General features: G+C 38.1%; 1 protein-coding gene across 7 annotated transcripts in view; it reads left to right on the top strand.

Moving 5' to 3' along the window:
• The window catches only part of RC3H2 (ring finger and CCCH-type domains 2), a 53,298-nt gene extending 39,561 nt beyond the window's left edge, over positions 1 to 13,737 (top strand). For 2 of the 7 annotated variants that reach the window (XM_086683964.1, XM_086683966.1), the window contains 11 exons: positions 455 to 669; positions 1,311 to 1,744; positions 2,317 to 2,487; positions 4,769 to 4,915; positions 5,251 to 5,464; positions 5,957 to 6,041; positions 6,303 to 6,384; positions 6,484 to 6,618; positions 6,868 to 6,975; positions 7,068 to 7,216; positions 8,440 to 13,737. In XM_086683964.1, coding sequence (XP_086540090.1) covers positions 455 to 669; positions 1,311 to 1,744; positions 2,317 to 2,487; positions 4,769 to 4,915; positions 5,251 to 5,464; positions 5,957 to 6,041; positions 6,303 to 6,384; positions 6,484 to 6,618; positions 6,868 to 6,975; positions 7,068 to 7,216; positions 8,440 to 8,635 — 1,936 coding nt within the window. In that variant the 3' untranslated portion in view covers positions 8,636 to 13,737. The remainder of the gene's footprint in view (positions 1 to 454; positions 670 to 1,310; positions 1,745 to 2,316; positions 2,488 to 4,768; positions 4,916 to 5,250; positions 5,465 to 5,956; positions 6,042 to 6,302; positions 6,385 to 6,483; positions 6,619 to 6,867; positions 6,976 to 7,067; positions 7,217 to 8,439) is intronic. The other 5 variants (XM_086683968.1, XM_086683970.1, XM_086683967.1 and 2 more) reach the window with 3 other exon arrangements.
• Positions 13,738 to 18,055: the final 4,318 nt, after the last annotated feature.

The following is an 18,055-nucleotide window of genomic DNA, read 5'->3' as shown; positions in this document are numbered from 1 at the left end:
AGAGAGAGAATCCAAAGCAGGCTCCAGGCTCTGAGCTGTCAGCACAGAGCCTGATGCAGGGCTCGAACCCACGAGCTGTGAGATCATGACCTGAGCCAAAGTCGGACGCTTAACCGACTGAGCCACCCATGTGCCCTGAATAGAAATTTTTTTTTTTTTTATTTCCACTAGGAAAAATCTTTGTTTATACAATGAGTAAAAAGGGATTGATGGATCACATTAGTGCCTGGGCTTTGTTTGCATTCTTTTTACCCTTGCCAGAATATGAGATCTGTTACTACAATCCTGTGAATCAGCAGTGTAGGGTGGCAATGAAAGTATTTGTCACTATGGAAATACCTAAATTTTCTCTATTAGTGGTTTCACTATATAATTTTATGAAAAATTCCTACTGAGGAAGACAGCAGTTACAGACAGTAATTTATTCTTTGTTTTTGATAAATTATCTCTCCAGTAAAATTGGCTCTCCACCCAAGACTCCTGTAAGTAATGTAGCGGCTACCTCAGCTGGGCCTTCTAATGTTGGAACAGAGCTGAATTCTGTGCCTCCAAAATCCAGCGCATTTATAACTAGAGTACCAGTATATCCTCAGCATTCTGAAAACATTCAGTATTTTCAAGATCCAAGGACTCCGATACCCTTCGAAGTCCCACAGTACCCCCAGACAGGTAAGTAATTTTAGGCAATTCTAAGAAAAAAAAGAAACTAATATATATTGTCCTTAGATACATAAGTGAATCACTTATATCTAGAATATCTATATTAAGAAGTTAATCTTTTGGACTATATAACCCTTAAGTTTTCTTCCTGCCCTAAGAATTAATGATTCTGCATGCCAATAGTTTTAAGATTCTCCTTCCTTTACGTCAAATATAGAGTCCATGGATGAGCTTCAGGGAGTTCTGTGAATCCCTTGAAATAGTTTGTGGAATGTTTGGTTTATATATACTTAATGTATAATTTTGGAAAGACAGTACACAACTTATATAGATTTTGAAAGGGGTTTTTACCTCTGCTCCCCCAAAGCTATGAATCAATAATGTAACTGATTACTTAATCCAAAACCTGTGGCAGTAGATGCCCTAGAAGGAAACTTACCAGCCATCTCTTAATAGCCTGTCTTGTGTTTTTGAGGAGCAGTTTAACATAGGAGTTCATATAGTAGTGTAGTGTCTGTCTAAGGCAGGAGTAACTAAGGTTCAAAGTTTATTTTCTTTTCCCACATTAAAAGCTGGTTTAGAGTTAAATCATTGTACAATGTTGGATTTTACTAAGATTACATTAAATATTCCTTTTTCTAATTTTTAAGGATACTACCCACCACCTCCAACGGTACCAGCTGGTGTGGCTCCCTGTGTTCCTCGCTTTGTGAGATCCAATAATGTTCCAGAGTCCTCCCTCCCACCTGCTTCTATGCCATATGCCGATCATTACAGTACATTTTCCCCTCGAGATCGAATGAATTCTTCTCCTTACCAACCTCCTCCTCCACAGCCGTATGGACCAGTTCCGCCAGTACCTTCTGGAATGTATGCTCCTGTGTACGACAGCAGGCGCATCTGGCGCCCACCTATGTACCAACGAGATGACATTATTAGAAGTAATTCTTTACCTCCAATGGATGTGATGCACTCGTCTGTTTATCAGACGTCTTTGCGGGAAAGATATAACTCATTAGATGGGTACTATTCAGTGGCTTGCCAGCCACCAAGTGAGCCAAGGACAAGTGTGCCTTTACCAAGGGTAAGTGACAGTGGAAATAGGACTGCTACTGTAGTGTAGTGGGTAAAGAGCCCACTGTCAGACTTGGTGTCCTATCACCCAGGTATGGGTTTCTAGCTCCTCCAGTTAGAAATTGTGTGACTTACAGAAGTTACTGTATGTTCTGTACGTCAGGTTTTTCATGTTTGGTGGCAATAATGGTACCTACCTCATAAGGCTGTTGTGAGGATTAAATCAGAAAAACAAAGCCCTTGGAACTGGACCTGATACATATTAATGCTCAATAAATGTTATGCTTGGATAGGAAACTGATGGGAAGGTATAGAGAAATCTCCAAAATACAAGGACAGGGCCTATTTTCAATATCCCCACATAGATACAAATGACTTCTCTAAACCAGAAAACTGAGTGCTCACTTGACTAAACATTAATCCTTTCATTTAAATGTGTGGAGAATAGGCTAAGGTGACTTCCCTGCTGTATTTTTTTGTCCCAACAATATAATAAACTGTTTACGTTATTTCCACAGGAAATAGACAAGTTTATTTACTGCTCCCTAGATGATTAAGATTGTTTCTTTTATCCCCCCTTAGGAACCTTGTGGTCATTTGAAGACCAGTTGCGAGGAGCAGATAAGAAGAAAGCCAGAGCAGTGGGCACAGTACCACACTCAGAAAGCACCTCTTGTCTCTTCAACTCTTCCTGTGGCAACACAGTCACCAACACCACCTTCTCCTCTATTCAGTGTAGACTTTCGCACTGATGTAAGAAAGGTCTTCATCACTTGATGTTGCAAGGATAGGTCAAACACCCGACTTCAGAGCACTCTTTCCAACCAGGGTTAGCTGTGTTGGGTATTTTGCAGCGGTTTAGTGTGAAGTTGAGTCACGTAGTTCAGTGAACATTGAGTTTGTGAGAAGCACTACAGTTAGGCATTGTGAGACTCTGAAGACCATTAAGTTTTTAATGGTCTTAAGACCTGTTCCACCAAGAATTGAAAGTCTCTCCAGCAGTATAGTTGTCATTATTTTTCTGTTTTTTAGTAATAAGATTTATATCTACCATTTATTGAGCACCTACTTGTGCCAGGCACTGTACTAAGCATTTGCATAATGCTATTTTATTTAATTCTCACAAAAATCTTAGGGGGCAGGTATTAAATCTATGTTTTTTAGAAATCCTACTCAGAGAAATGAAGTAATTTGCCCAAAGTAATAAATTCAGCTTGTAAGTAGCTGGGATTTGAATCCTGATCTAGCAGAAGCATTTCTTCCTTACTTCACAGGAGTTGCAGAAATGCCTGTGGTTTTATTCATGCAGTTTTGCATCACTGTTAATTATTCTTGTTGTTACAAAACAAATTTTTGTATCAGGATCATTTCAGTGTACCTTATTGTTTTCAGTACTTTTATATATACGACAAACCATTATTTTTTTAATTCCTCTAATTTGATTTATTTCCCATTCTTTTGGGCTCTAATATCTAAAACTTTTAAAAATTTTATTATGAAGAGTGCCTGGATGGCTCAGTTAAGTGTCCAACTCTTGATTTCGCTCAGGTCATGGTCTCATGGTCGTGAGATTGAGCCCCGTGTTAGGCTCCGTGCTGGGCATGGAGCCTGCTTAGGATTCTCTCTCACTCTCTCTCTCTCCCCCCTCCCCTGCTTGCATGCTCACTCTCAAAAAAAAGTAACTAAAATTTATTATGAAAAACTTCAAGCATATACAAAAGTAGAATAGTATAATAAACCCCACGTACCCATCACCCCCTGTTACCTACTCTTCAGTCTCTCATTTGTACCCCCTCTTCCCACTGGATTATTTTGAAGTAATTCAGATAACATTTTTTCATCCATAAATATTTCAATAAACCACTGAATTCTTAAACTAGATCCAAATTTCTCATCGAACTGAGACTTCTTCAAAGCAACTAAACATCTTGACAACAGAGTGATAGAGTTGCCACTTGCTTGATAGAAAAATGTATTTGCATTTTTTTATACTGTGCTTTAAGAAATAATTATTCCTCTGGGGAGCCTGGCTGGCTCAATTGGTAGAACATGTGATTCTTGACCTCAGGGTCATGAGTTCAAGCCCCACATTGGTGTAGTGTTTACTTAAAAAAAAAAAAAAAAAAAAAATATTTCCCTGAGACTCAGATCTGCTATTTGCTAGTAATATGACTTGTAATATGTAATTTAACTATTTTGGCATCAGCTTTCTATATCTTTTTTTTTTTTTTTTTCAACGTTTATTTATTTTTGGGACAGAGAGAGACAGAGCATGAACGGGGGAGGGGCAGAGAGAGAGGGAGACACAGAATCGGAAACAGGATCCAGGCTCTGAGCCATCAGCCCAGAGCCTGACGCGGGGCTCGAACTCACGGACCGCGAGATCGTGACCTGGCTGAAGTCGGACGCTTAACCGACTGCGCCACCCAGGCGCCCCTCAGCTTTCTATATCTAGTAAACTAGATTTAATGATTATGACAACTTTAGTATTCTGATCCTGGAATAATTTGGACAGTCCTTTTAAAATTTGTCCACTTTTTCTTCTAGTTCCAGACAGCCTTCTTTGAGTTCTTTTTTTAAATTTGATCCTGCATGGTTTATCAGTTATATTCCCATATTTACATGATGGTATTTTCTCAGAATCGTAAACTATTCTAGGACACGGACCATAGTGTGTGTGTGTTTTGCCTTTTTCCATTTTTTTGGAGTGCTTCATACTGTGTTAGAGACATGCTGCAAATATTTGTTGATTTGGTGTTTGATAGTCAGGGGTTCCTTATGAGTACCGAAAGAGCAAAATAAAAAGAGAAGTCATTCTATTTTCTATAGTAAATAATGTAAATACAAATAGTATAATTATTACTTGTTACATATGACAGTATTTTTATATTAATTATTGAAAGTTTTTATATTATTTGTTCATTATGAAGTCCTATATATTCTATAATAGTTACTTTGTATTAGTTACAAGTTTATAAGTTTAACATGTTTGTACTAATTGACTATGCCTTTTTTTTTTTTTTTTTTAAATCAGTTCTCTGAGAGTGTGAGTGGTACAAAGTTTGAAGAAGATCATCTTTCTCATTATTCTCCTTGGTCTTGTGGCACCATAGGCTCCTGTATAAATGCCATCGATTCAGAGCCCAGAGATGTAATTGCTAATTCAAATGCTGTATTAATGGTATGATTTGGGGGAGTGGGGGGGGATATCATGCATGTTGACTCAAGTTTTAGAATGATTGAATGCTTTCATCTTCATATTGTTTGTTGCTATATAACTCATCTGTAAGCAGCTGAGTTATATTTAGGTAAGTCTGAAATAAATTGCATTTAATGCTTAAATTATTTGAGCTAGTTTGGTGGTTTAAAACGGATGTTGGATTATCACTAAGATGTACTGCTAGTGTTAAATTTACCAGAAAATTTGATTACATGTCTTTTGAAAGCATGTACCTGTATTATTAGCTGAAGTAATTGACAACATTCCTTTTAATTGATTTTCTTTGGTTTATGCAGGACCTGGACAGTGGAGATGTTAAGAGAAGAGTGCATTTATTTGAAACTCAGAGAAGGACAAAAGAAGAAGACCCAATAATTCCATTTAGTGATGGACCTATCATCTCAAAATGGGGTGCAATTTCCAGATCTTCACGTACAGGTTACCATACCACGGATCCTGTCCAGGCCACTGCTTCCCAAGGAAGTGCCACTAAGCCTATCAGTGTATCAGGTAATCCCCTTAACTAGTATCTCACTTGCTGTATTCTAACACTGTGCTTTTTTTTTTTTTTTTTTTTTAATTTTTTTTTTTCAACGTTTATTTATTTTTGGGACAGAGAGAGACAGAGCATGAACGGGGGAGGGGCAGAGAGAGAGAGGGAGACACAGAATCGGAAACAGGCTCCAGGTTCTGAGCCATCAGCCCAGAGCCCGACGCGGGGCTCGAACTCACGGACCGCGAGATCGTGACCTGGCTGAAGTCGGACGCTTAACCGACTGCGCCACCCAGGCGCCCCCTAACACTGTGCTTTTTAATCCTCACTTTGTGAGGTACAGCACATTTCCCTCTATTTAACAGTCACAGGAGCTCAGAATTAAATGGTTTAGCCAGAAGAACATGGCTGGTTGGATAAAATATGGATCTTTTTTAAAAAGTGTATGTTCACATTTACATATTGATATTTCACTTTTCTGATCATTGTTTCTTTCTACCTTTCTGTAGATTATGTTCCTTATGTCAATGCTGTTGATTCAAGGTGGAGTTCATATGGTAACGAGGCCACGTCATCAGCACATTATATTGAACGGTAATGTTACTCTTACTTCTTTTGGATTCTCTATTTTCAGACTTGTGTGTATCCTCAGAGTATAGATCCTACCCCCGATTATTCATGAAGCGTACTTTAATGATTTTAGCTGAATAACAGATTTCTGAGAAAACATTTAAATGATGACTGAAACTTTCAGGGTTGATTAATTACAGAAAACGTATTTGGTATATGGCCATTACTGCTTTAGTTGCTTCAACTCTTTCAATTTTATAATTGTAAACATATTTCTCTTTAAAGGGACAGATTCATTGTTACTGATTTATCTGGTCATCGAAAGCATTCCAGTACTGGAGACCTTTTGAGCATTGAACTTCAGCAGGTAGTCTCTGTGTCCCTCAGCTTTAAATTCTTAAAATAAAATGGCAGTTGAAAGCTATGGTTGAAAGCTAACTTTACCTTTGTTTTTTTTCCCCTATAGGCCAAGAGTAACTCATTGCTTCTTCAGAGGGAGGCCAATGCACTGGCCATGCAGCAGAAGTGGAATTCCCTGGATGAAGGCCGCCACCTTACCTTAAATCTTCTAAGCAAGGAAATTGAACTGAGAAATGGAGAGGTAAAAAAACTGAACCTCTCAGCTTCATGCTTAATGTATTTGCTGTTTGGTGCTGCTGTGTGTTAGTTTATGCCATTACCTAGTGTATGTTAGCATTCCTTTTTCTGGTGGATGATTGTTTTTCAAACTCAGAATAGAAATAAAATTGCAGTACCAGCTTGTATTTCAATCATTGAGATTCTTACTTTAATCTAAAAGGGGGGCCCCAGCTTCCCCAGGTATAAAATCAGCATTTTTTCTTTATTACAGAGTGATTATACAGAAGATGCAAGCGATACTAAGCCTGATAGGGATATTGAGTTAGAGCTTTCGGCACTTGATACTGATGAACCTGATGGACAAGGTGAACAAATGGAAGTAAGTGCCACAATTAGATATTTAGGAAGCTTTATTCGATTGGAAACTATAAAATACTTTCATACTGAAGGATTAACATTTTATTTTCTTAGGAGATCCTGGACATACAGCTGGGTATCAGTTCTCAAAATGATCAGTTGCTGAATGGAACAGCAGTGGAAAATGGGCATCCAGTCCAACAGCACCAGAAGGAGCCACTGGAGCAGAAGAGACAGAGTTTAGGTGAAGACCATGTGATTCTGTGAGTGTTAGACAGATAACTCATAACCAGTGGACATAGGTTGTGAATATTTAAATAAAATAAATGCAGTGTTACCTGCAATTTTGGCTCTCTCCTGTGAGGCGAAGACCTTATGTAATAGGGCAGTGATTGGGTCAGTCTGAATTTTTAGGAGAGAAGAGGTAAACTTGAACAAAATAGTCCATTTTTAAGTAGCCTGAGACCTGCTTTTTTTGTGGATAAAAGTTTGTCCTCGTGCTCCAGCATCAGGTTAATACTTCCTCAGTCTGGTAGGCACACTTCTAGACTACACAATTGAGAATTAAAATCTAGATGAAGGGTTTCCCTTTTAAAAAAATCATGTTAAGGTATTCTTAGATTTAGGGGCACCTGGATAGCTCAGTTGGTTAAGCGTCCGACTTCAGCTCTGGTCACAATCTCGCGGTTCGTGAGTTTGAGCTCCACATCGGGCTCTGTGCTGACAGTTCAGAGCCTGGAGCCTGCTTTGGATTCTGTGTTTCCCTCTGTCTCTCTGCCCCTCCCCTGCTCACGCGCTGTCTCTCTCTCAATAATAAATAAACATTAAAAAAACATTTTTTTTAATTAAAGATATTCTTAGATTTAATATTGCCATTTTATATAATTACCGCCAAAATTATGGGTTAGTCTTGAACTTAATAGTTTGTTGGCCTTAAATTAGCCAGCATTTTAATTTTTTTTAATGTTTATTTATTTTTGAGAGAGAGAGAGAGAGAGAGAGACCAAACATGAGCAGGGGAGGGGCAGAGAGAGGGGAGACACAGAATCTGAAGCAGGCTCCAGGCTCTGAGCTGTCAGCACAGAGCCTGATGTGGGGCTCGAACTTACGGACTGTGAGATCATGACCTGAGCTGAAGTCTGTTAACCAACTGAGCCACCCAGGTGCCCCTTATAATGTTTTTTTAAGTTTACTCATTTATTTTTTGAGAGAGAGAGCATGAGCAGAGGAGGGGCAGAGAGAGAATATCCCAAGTAGGCCCAGTGCTGAGCCACCCAGGTGCCCGTCTAGTATTTTAATTTTTTAAATAAGATTTTTGGAAAAAGGGACTTTTTTAGTGACTGCTGATATTTTTTAGTGATAAATACATGCCTTTACTAGGGGCTTTTGAAGTTTGTTACAGCTAATATTAAGCATGTATAGTTATTCTTTAAAGGGTTATTCACTTAAAGCTAATTTGTTTTCAATGTCCTTTATTTTCTCTCAGGGAGGAGCAAAAAACAATTCTGCCGGTAACTTCTTGCTTTAGCCAGCCACTCCCAGTGTCCATTAGCAATGCAAGTTGCCTCCCCATCACCACATCTGTCAGTGTTGGCAACCTCATTCTGAAAACTCACGTTATGTCTGAAGATAAAAACGACTTTTTAAAACCTGTTGCAAATGGGAAGATGGTTAACAGCTGAAAGGAGGTTCATCTTTCAAATTTGTGACCATACCATGGAAGCATTTACACTAGCTTTTTATATATATAATATATATTATATAATGTATATTTTTTTTAAAAAAAGATATTACCGGGGGCATCCATTTCCTGTGGACTCTTTGATACTTCAAGCCCTCTTGCATTAGCATTATGAAAAAAAAAGAAAATTTACTTTACTAGGGTAACACGTTCACTTTCCAGAGGTGATTGGAATTTGGACATTTAACTTAAGCTTCAAGCAGCTTTTTATGAGTTTGTAGCAATCCGGTGCAGTAACTGAGCCATTTCCTATTTTAAATGGCTTCTATAGAAAATTAACAACTCAGTTATTAAACTAGCAGGATCCTACAATGATACATCTAGTGAAAGTAGACTTAATTAACTTATTTATTTCTATTTTATGTTTTGCTGAGAGAAATTTCCATCTCATTCCAGCTGCTTTATTTATCTTTTTCATGGGACTTTGCATGGATTTTTTTTCTTTTTTCTTTCTTTCCTTTTTTTTCTTTTTTTTTTCTTTTTTTACTTTGAAGAGTGGAGTTAGATGTTCTTACCATAGAATTTTACAGGGTTATATACTAGCTTTCTTTACTGCATTATATGTAGGAGTGTGGTGCAGTGCTTTTATCTGTAGCATTGAAATTTTTTTTAATTTTCCATTTTTCAAGACTAGTTTCTGCTTTGTTAATATTTATACACAGGCTACTTGTTGAAGTAAGTAATTAAATATATAACCAAGTGCCTAAGTCTTTCAGCTGATGTACTAGATATTAAATTCTCCTAAGTTATGCAGAATCGTTTTTACAATTTTGATAAATTATGCACTAATGTAATGGCAGTTTTTTAAAACGCAGATTTAAGCCTGTACATTATTGAATCTGATGACTTGGCAAAAGAATCAGGTGCTTTCAGCTTTCTTGAGAAAACCCTGTATGTAGCGTTTGCACTGACTAACAAGATGGTATTGCTGGGTTTTTTTTATTTAAACTGATTAATTTGGATGTTCATTGCAATATCTTGGTTAAGTATTGTTTATTGTTACTTCACGTTGCGTTTAATTTTCCTTGTTTTCTGACCGTTAGGTTGATAAGACTATGAACCATGTAATAATAGAACATTGGCTAACCTTTATTCGTACTTAAAAACATGAGTAATTTCTGCCCTGCTAAATGTGACTGAAAGTGTTTGGACCTGGCATCTGGAAGCATGCAGTATGTTCAACCAGCCATGCCCCAGATTTGGGGGAGGTATTTTTGAAACCTAAACTTCAGTCGACATTTGGAAACAAAAACTGGGCATTCCTTTCTGGTGATCTCACCTATAGTTTGTCTTTGTTTTTCCCCAGTTTCTTTAAGATTAGTTTGACTTTTATTATTTTTTTTAATTAACTTCTGTGAAGTTGTTTACTCTGAAAATTGTACTGGAATATTTTAAGCCAAGCTGATCTTTCACCAGGTGTACTGTATGTAAGGGCTTTTCCTGCTAGCAAGATGCTTAAACAGGATCATGTTATTGGTCGTCTGAGCTATTTAGTTGTTTTACAAAACCACAGCATTGTATCAGATAAGATTTTGATAAAAAGTTTTGTGCACATTTCCAGGGGCGGGAGGGTTGACATTTCCCTGAAATTTCTTGATCAGAATGAGTAAATACTGGTGTTTGATACCTGTCTTAATGAACATGCTCATAAGGTGACTGATAAGTTGTAAATATACCTGAGAAACAAAGGGGTAGTTTTGATATTCTGGTGTCAGTATGGAAGATCTTACACATTTATTTAATAATCAAATGTATGAGGATGTTTGTTTGTAGCATAACAGCACAGTAGCCTTGACTTCGTTTCCTTTGGTTAGTACTGTACCCTTTTGCCATGGCCAGTGCTCCCTATCCCTACAAAGACATTTTATTTATTTCACTCTGTAACCTGAAATGAATAGGAACAAGAGTTTTAAACCATGTTACATTAACTTATTTCTGACATTATAAATTAGCCTAGGATATTACAGGAACATGATTGTTATATAATTTATATCAGAACCCTTCTATAAATATGCGCTTATTACATTTAAAATGCTTCCAGTGTACTTTATTTGCTGTTTGTATTTCCAAAAAGGATATGCAAACCAGTATGTCTATTTCATGGATATTTAAATAGTGAGATCTTCCATGTTGAAGGTAATGTATTTTTTTTTAAGATTTTAAAATTGCTATTTTGTTACAAAATAGAGACCTATTAACAGTTTGAGAGCTCCTTATGTGCCCTCAGGGAAAGAACCCTCTGTGCAACAGAACTACGCAAAACATCTTCAGCACGTTCTGAGGGTGAATATATACTACATAAATTGATCTTGTGTATTTAACCTTATCTTTTTAATTTTAAAATTGAAATTTTGAAACTTGGTTGTGCTCTGCTGGAGGGGTTTGGGATAAACTGCTTAGGTGTTTGCCTACTTGTCCAGTGAAATTACATTTGCATCAGTGTATGTATATACCTGCCAACCTTATTGGTATGTCTCAGAACATTTATATTAAAATAATGCTTGTCTTGCAGCAGGTGATCCCATAAAACAATAACTCCCTGTTCTTAAAAACTTACTCTCGTTCTCACTAACAACATAGGAATTGTTTCTTTGTTGGGATTATTCTGTATTGCATCCTTTATATAGTGGCCATCTTCTGTTTCTCATGGTGGGTTTAACGTGAGGGAAATATGTTGGTTCTCTGCCACTTTAGAAGAAAGAGCAGTCTTTCTGATCCTTCTTCAAAAAGTTACTCCCTAATGTCAAGAGGAAAAAAATTATAAATCAGACCTAGGATGTGACTTTTTAAAATTGGGTGCCTTCCCTGTCATCTGACCCTTTTACCAACATGTGATGTACATGCGTTTGAAATCAGTATATAAGGCAATAGGAGAGGAAATGTGTGATGTTGGTAATTTAACTACGTGTGGTGCCTAGGTTCAATTAGGAAAAAACAGTCTGAGGTCTGGAAAGTGGGAAAATGGTGGGTTGTGTGTTTGGTTTACTTCTTACATTTTTGTTTTTCCATTTCTGAGTCCCATTCCAAAGTCCATGTGCCTCATTCAGATTCTGTGAATCTAAATTCAGTAGTTCTCTTTTGTAGTATCGTTTCATTTTATAAATTCTGAGAAGATTATGTATGTATTTCATCTAGTTGGTGCCTGACCAGAGCAGATTCCCTTGCCTGTCCTGCCATGACTTCCTTTCAGTACCATCTGATAAGCAAGTGTCATGCATGAAGGTCGTGCATATAATTTTCAAGAGAAGGTAGTGATTCGTTGGGTCGATGGCACTGATTTTTTCCTAGTAGTTACTTACTCTCACAAGAGTATTATAAAAGAAACCTCGCCTCCTGTACGAGAACTGAAATTTTCCATTTGTATGGATCTAGTCCCGTTCACTCAAATTTCAAGTTGATTCCAAGTGTATAAAGCACATCCCAATTTTACATGCTGCCTTGAGAAAATAAGAAGATGCACAGCTATTTCTAGGAATTTAAAATGGGATCATTTAAACATTTGAAAACGTTTTAAAAACCATCTAGCTTGCTCTTGCATTTTAGATGTTAACGCCTGTGTTGTCTTGTTAGCAGGGGTGCAATTGTAATGATTAGATTCAGATTCAGCATGTGATTTCAACTTTGAATCTGAATGTTTCTTCCCTAGCTTCTTTGTGTCATTTCCTGAGCAGACTGTCACCAGTGTTGGTAACTAGGCTTAAAGGGAAAAGTTGCATTGCAACTATGTGTTAGTTTCCTGGAAGAACTTTTCTTGTGTTTTAGTGAGTGAAGAGTGTTGATGGGATCACTTACTGTAACTCCTTCATGAGAACCCCTTCTGCAAGCAGAAGCAGAACACAAATGAACGTGCTCAAGGAGTATCCCATTTTCTGGATAAATTGAATACATTTGCTAGTTGTTCCTTTTACTAGCAGTTTCTTTGTATCCCTTTGCTGGCAAGGGAATACAAGGAGTCAAGGCCACTGATCAGAACACCCCACATTTGAGTGGAGTCTTATTTCTACTCCAAGAGCAGTTATTCCCCCAAATCCAAAATTGGCAATTTTTCTTTTTTTAAATAAAATTTTAAAAATATCCTCAAACCAGTGGAACATAGACACTGGCTGCACTTAGTACTGCCAACAGCCAAGGTCATTTGCATATATTCCATCAATCTGTCGAGAATTAGGCCTCACTTTATAACCCAAGGCATGGAAGTGCATGCATTCTCTTAGCTGGGCAAACAATTATACTGTAGTTGTGATACAACACATGTGGCTTTTATTTGTACTGCACATATCCACTGTACAGCCACTTGGGAGTATCGTGGTTAGCTTGCAGCAACTGCTGTCTGCATTTATACTGTTTATTGCATATTCTTTTCCCTGGAAGTGAAAGAGAAATGTTTTTCTTGTTGCATTGATTACATTTTATAAATTTGCTTAGCTGGAAAGTTTGGGAAAAGAGGCCTGTTTGTCAATTGTACAACCGATTGTGAAGCTCTAGTGTGAATATTTTTACGTCTGTATTAGACATTTTCTTTGCAAATCTATTGTTCGATTGAAATGTAAATGAAATTAAAGATGGTGTACACCCATCATGTAAAAAGCAGGCACCATCTCTAAGATGGATTTAATGCTCATTTTTAAGGCATATACTCAGCTTCTATTTAAAACTATAATTTAAAATAATTCTGTACAATGAAATGGGGAATATATATGGGAATAAATTCTATTCCATTTATTTCAATTTGAATTTCCAAATTGTAATGTTTCCCTTTGTGCTATAGGAATAGGATTAAATGGGGGAAGGCTAGGATTTCTAAAGGCCTGTATATGGGGGGAGGGCAGAGATGGAACAATGAGGGTTGTGATGATAGTGAATAGCAAAGAGTGAATTCTGTGTGTTTTTGCTGTAGCACTGAAGTGAAGAGATATTAGCTTTGGCTGTTCACAGAATAGAGCATCATGATTTTCAGTGTTTGAGAGAAAATTGATGGAAAAAGTTTGCAGTACTTGACATGTATTTGCATGCACAAAATAAAATTATTTGTCCACCTTAAAAGTTGTTTTAGTGTCAATATTAAGTTCATGGTGCATTTTAGTTATATTGATATCCTTGGTATACATTTTGGCTTAATTAAGCTACCAGGATACTCCTTGAGATTTAAATAATCACCTGCCTCAGAGAGCCTGGCTGGCTTAGTTGGTAGAGTATGCAACTCTTGATTTTGGGGTTGTGAGTTTGAGCCCCACGTTGAGGGGTAGATTGTACTTAAAAATATTTTTTTTAATGTTTTTAATTTAATTTAATTTAATTTTTTTTTGAGAGAGAGAGAGAGAGAGTGGCGTGAGTAGGGGAGGGGCAGGGAGAGAGGAAGACACAGAATCCAAAGCAGGCTCCTGTGCTGACAGCTCAGAGCCTGACACAGGCCTCGAAACCACAAACCACGAGATCATGACCTGAGCCGAAGTTGGATGCTTAACCGACTGAGCCACCCAGGTGCACTCCTAAAAATCTTTTAAAAATAAATAAATAATTGCCTGCCTCACGCATACGTTCCTGGGAAGGATCTGAAGAATGAATAGACCAGGAAGGTTGAAATATTTTGTAACCTAGTCACTTCAGTCATTAAAATATAGATAAAGTACTTTCTGTATGGGAAATGAGGGCATAGATAATACTAGCAGTTCACAGTCTAGGGGAGGAAGGAAATAGGACAAATACATAAATATAATAAGCCCTAGTCCGTGCTGGTCATTAAGTTCAATAAAACACGAACCCTTCCTCTGGAAGCTCACAGTGTAGAAAATGGGGAAGACAGATCTGAATAACCAGCTCAGTGAGCTATGTTCTAATGTAGGGTGTATGGAAACTCCAAAAGGTAAATTATGGGGCAGATGGTAGTGGTGGTAAGCCAGAGGAGATGGTTCTTTGAGAAATGATCCCAGGCTAGATTTTGTAGGCTGAATAACAGGTCACCAGGCAGAGACGGGAATAAACACCCAAGCACCTACCCTACCTTCACGACAACCCACTCTGTACCTGAACAGTTCTCTGTAGATATTATCCCTATTTTCTATCTGAGATGTTAAGTAACTTGCCCAAGACTCACAGCTAGAAAGTAGTGGAGCCAGACTCAAGTCTGTTCTACCTCCCAAAGGCAGTGAGTGAGGGTGACGATTGGAACCTGTTTTAGCTGTAAGTGTTAAAATGCAAGGAGTTTTTAAGGAATAGTTTACGTAACTCTTAGAGCACTTAATATGTTCCAGACACAGTTCTAAGTGCTACAGGTATATTAAAATCTAGGACCATTATTGTCACCATTTTACAGGTGAGAAAACTAAGGGAGAGAATTTGCCTGAATTCACATGACTAGATGAGGTAGGTAGGGATCTCTATGAAGGACACAATACCATAATAAAAAGACAGGGAGTCTTGGAAGTTAGATGATCTGAACAATTTGGGGTTTTAGAAAGATCACTTTGGTAGCAGTGTGAGGTGAGGCTGGAGAAAGACCAGCAGAGAAGCCAGGTCAGCAATCTAGGTAAGAAGTGTTGTTTAGAGGTGGCCAAGCAGGGATGGAGGGAGAGAGGGGTGAATCTGGAAAGCAGGAGACAGCCATTGACGATTTGTTGTAGAGAGAAGATATTAGACATCTACACACTATAGTGGATTAGATTTGGCTTAGAGTCCCAGATCTTGTTGCTGAGAACAGACCCTTATTTGTGAGACATGTAATCTTGTATAAGCCCTGGAGTGACAGTTTAGATCAGGAAGAAGAGGAAGAAGCCCTGGAGTGACAGTTTAGATCAGGAAGAAGAGGAAGAAACATGGATAGTTGATCCAAGCAAAAGAGAGGAAACTTAAGGAAATGAAATTCCAGGAAGATTTTATTTCCTTTAAGATACAATTGAAAATTCCACAGTGCAGTGGTTCCAAACTTACCTACACATTGCAATCGCCTAGGAATCTTTTAAAAATCCCAAAGCCCAGAACACACATAAGACCGATTAAATCACAGTCTCGGGTGGGACCAAGGCATTAGTACTTTTAAAGCTCCCCGAATGCTTCCAATGTGCAGAGAAGTTTGGGCACCACTGCTATAATGAATGAAAATAGATTTGGGACCTGTCTTAGCCAAGGTATTAAATAACATCCATTGTCAAATGTTCAGGCCCATATGGTTCTCGGAGACATTCAACAAATATTTTTTCATGAGAATCTACTATGTACCAGGCATTAAGGATACAGGAGTGAACTAGTCCCTAACTTCGTGAAACTTATAGTTGGAGAGATAGACAAGAAGTAAAAGGTGAATTTAGATAATGAGTAAAACCAGAATGAATATAATGTAACCCACTGATGAGATTTTGTAAGGTGGGAGTGGTAATTCTCAGCACCGTGGGCAGTTTTAGATAGGTCAGTCTGCCAGACATCCCTGTCTGGATCCCTAAGAAACTTCTCAGACTTAACATGTCACAGACTGAGTTTCTGGTATTCCCCCCACTCCCCAAACTACACCTCCAGTCTTCCCCATTTCAGATACTTCCCCCTCAATCACTATCCGTCCTTCTTAGTCCGGTAGCAAATCCTGTCCGCTCTACCTCCAAAATGTATTCAGAATTTGACCACTTCTCACCACCCAGGTCTGAGCCACTACTATCTTTCACCTGAATTAGCCTGAATAGCTTCCTGTTCTCCCTGCTTCTGCCCTCACCTTCCTTCAGCAGCTAGAATGATCCCTTTAAACTGTTAAGTCTGATTATTTCATTCTTGTGCTCAAAACCCTTCAAATGCATCATCATCAGATTGAAAGCCCAAGCCTTTTCTCTGGTTCTTTGCTCCTATGCTTATTACTATGCTCCAAACTCACTGCCCACCAAACCAGGCATGCTTCCATCATAGGGCCTTTATGCTTGCTAATCTCTAAGGATTAAGTCTTCTGCCCCCACCCTCACCAGATGTCTTCATGACTAGATACTCCCTTTCTTAAGGTCTTTACTAAAAAGTGAACCTTCATGAAAACTGGATGGAGAGTTGGGGTGGGAGTGGGGTGCCTATCTAAAATAGATATTGTAACCCAAGAGACTGGATGAGTTCAACTGTTTTTCTTTTTTTTAAACTTTGTATTCTGAAATAGTTAACAGAGTCACAGGAAGTTGGAAAAATAATAGAGAACCCGTGTACCCTTCACACCGTTTCCTAACTGCTGGCATCTTTCATAACTATAGTATAATATCAAAACCAGGAAGTTGACATTTGTAACAATCTACATACCTTATTCAGATATCACCAGCTTCACATGTACTCATTTGCACATGTGCGTGCACGTGTGTGTGTGTGTGTGTGTGTGTGTGTAGCTGTATTCAGTTTTATCACATGTAGATTTGTGGAATCACCACTACTCCCAAGATAACAACTGGAAAAAAAGAAAAAGGTAACAGTGTTCCGTCACCTCATTGATCCCTCCTGCTACCCCTTTACATCCACATCCATTCCCTTCCCTTATCCTCATTCATTCCTAACCCCTGGCAACCACTGATCTGTTCTCTATCTCTATAATTTTGTCATTTTGAGCATGTTATATAAATGAAATTATATAGGATGTAACCTTTTGAGATTGGCTTGTTTTCACTCAGCCTAATTCCCTTGAGATCCATCCAAATTGTCACATGTATTAGTAATTTGTTCCTTCTAATTGCCGAGTAGTAAATGTACCACGGTTTGTTTAAACATTCACCCACTGAAGAGCAGTTGGGTTGTTTCAAATTTTTTACTATTGCAAATAAAGCTGCTATGAACATCTGTATACATATTTTTGTGTGCACATAAGATTTTTGTTTCTCAAGTATTTTATGAGTAAATAAATTCGTATGCCTGGCCTACCTCTGAAAGAAATGGATAAACTGGACTTATACAGTCTTAACTTAAAAATGGACAAATTCCCTTCAACATACTATTTACCAAAACAGATACAAGATCAAAAGAAAAATTGGCATAACTCTTGTATTATTTAGCTATTGTCACATAACAAATTACCCAAAAACCTAGTGGCTTAGTATAACAACATCAATAATTTCATAGTTTCTCTGGGTCAGGAATCTGCATGTAACCTTCAATGGGTCCTGTGCTTCAGGTCTCACAGGTGGTGGCTGGTGCCTCAGTCATCTCCCTGCTCACCTGGGGAAGCATCTGCTTCCAAGCCCACTCCCTGGATTGTTCGCAGGATTCAGTTCCTCCCGAACTGTTGGAATGAGGGCCTCGGTTTTTTTATTTGTTGAAGGCTGCCCTCAGTTCCTTGCCATGTGAAACTCTCACAATCAGTATGGTGGTTAGGCTCATCTAAGCAGCAACCAAGAGGAGCCGGAGACTGGGGGCA

This window comes from Puma concolor, chromosome D4, assembly GCF_028749965.1.
Source record: "Puma concolor isolate L17-30 chromosome D4, mPumCon1.1.hap2, whole genome shotgun sequence".
In the NCBI taxonomy this organism is placed as follows: Eukaryota; Metazoa; Chordata; class Mammalia; order Carnivora; family Felidae; genus Puma; species Puma concolor.
Note: the sequence above shows the minus strand (reverse complement) of the source record. Positions and strands in the feature narration are given on the sequence as shown.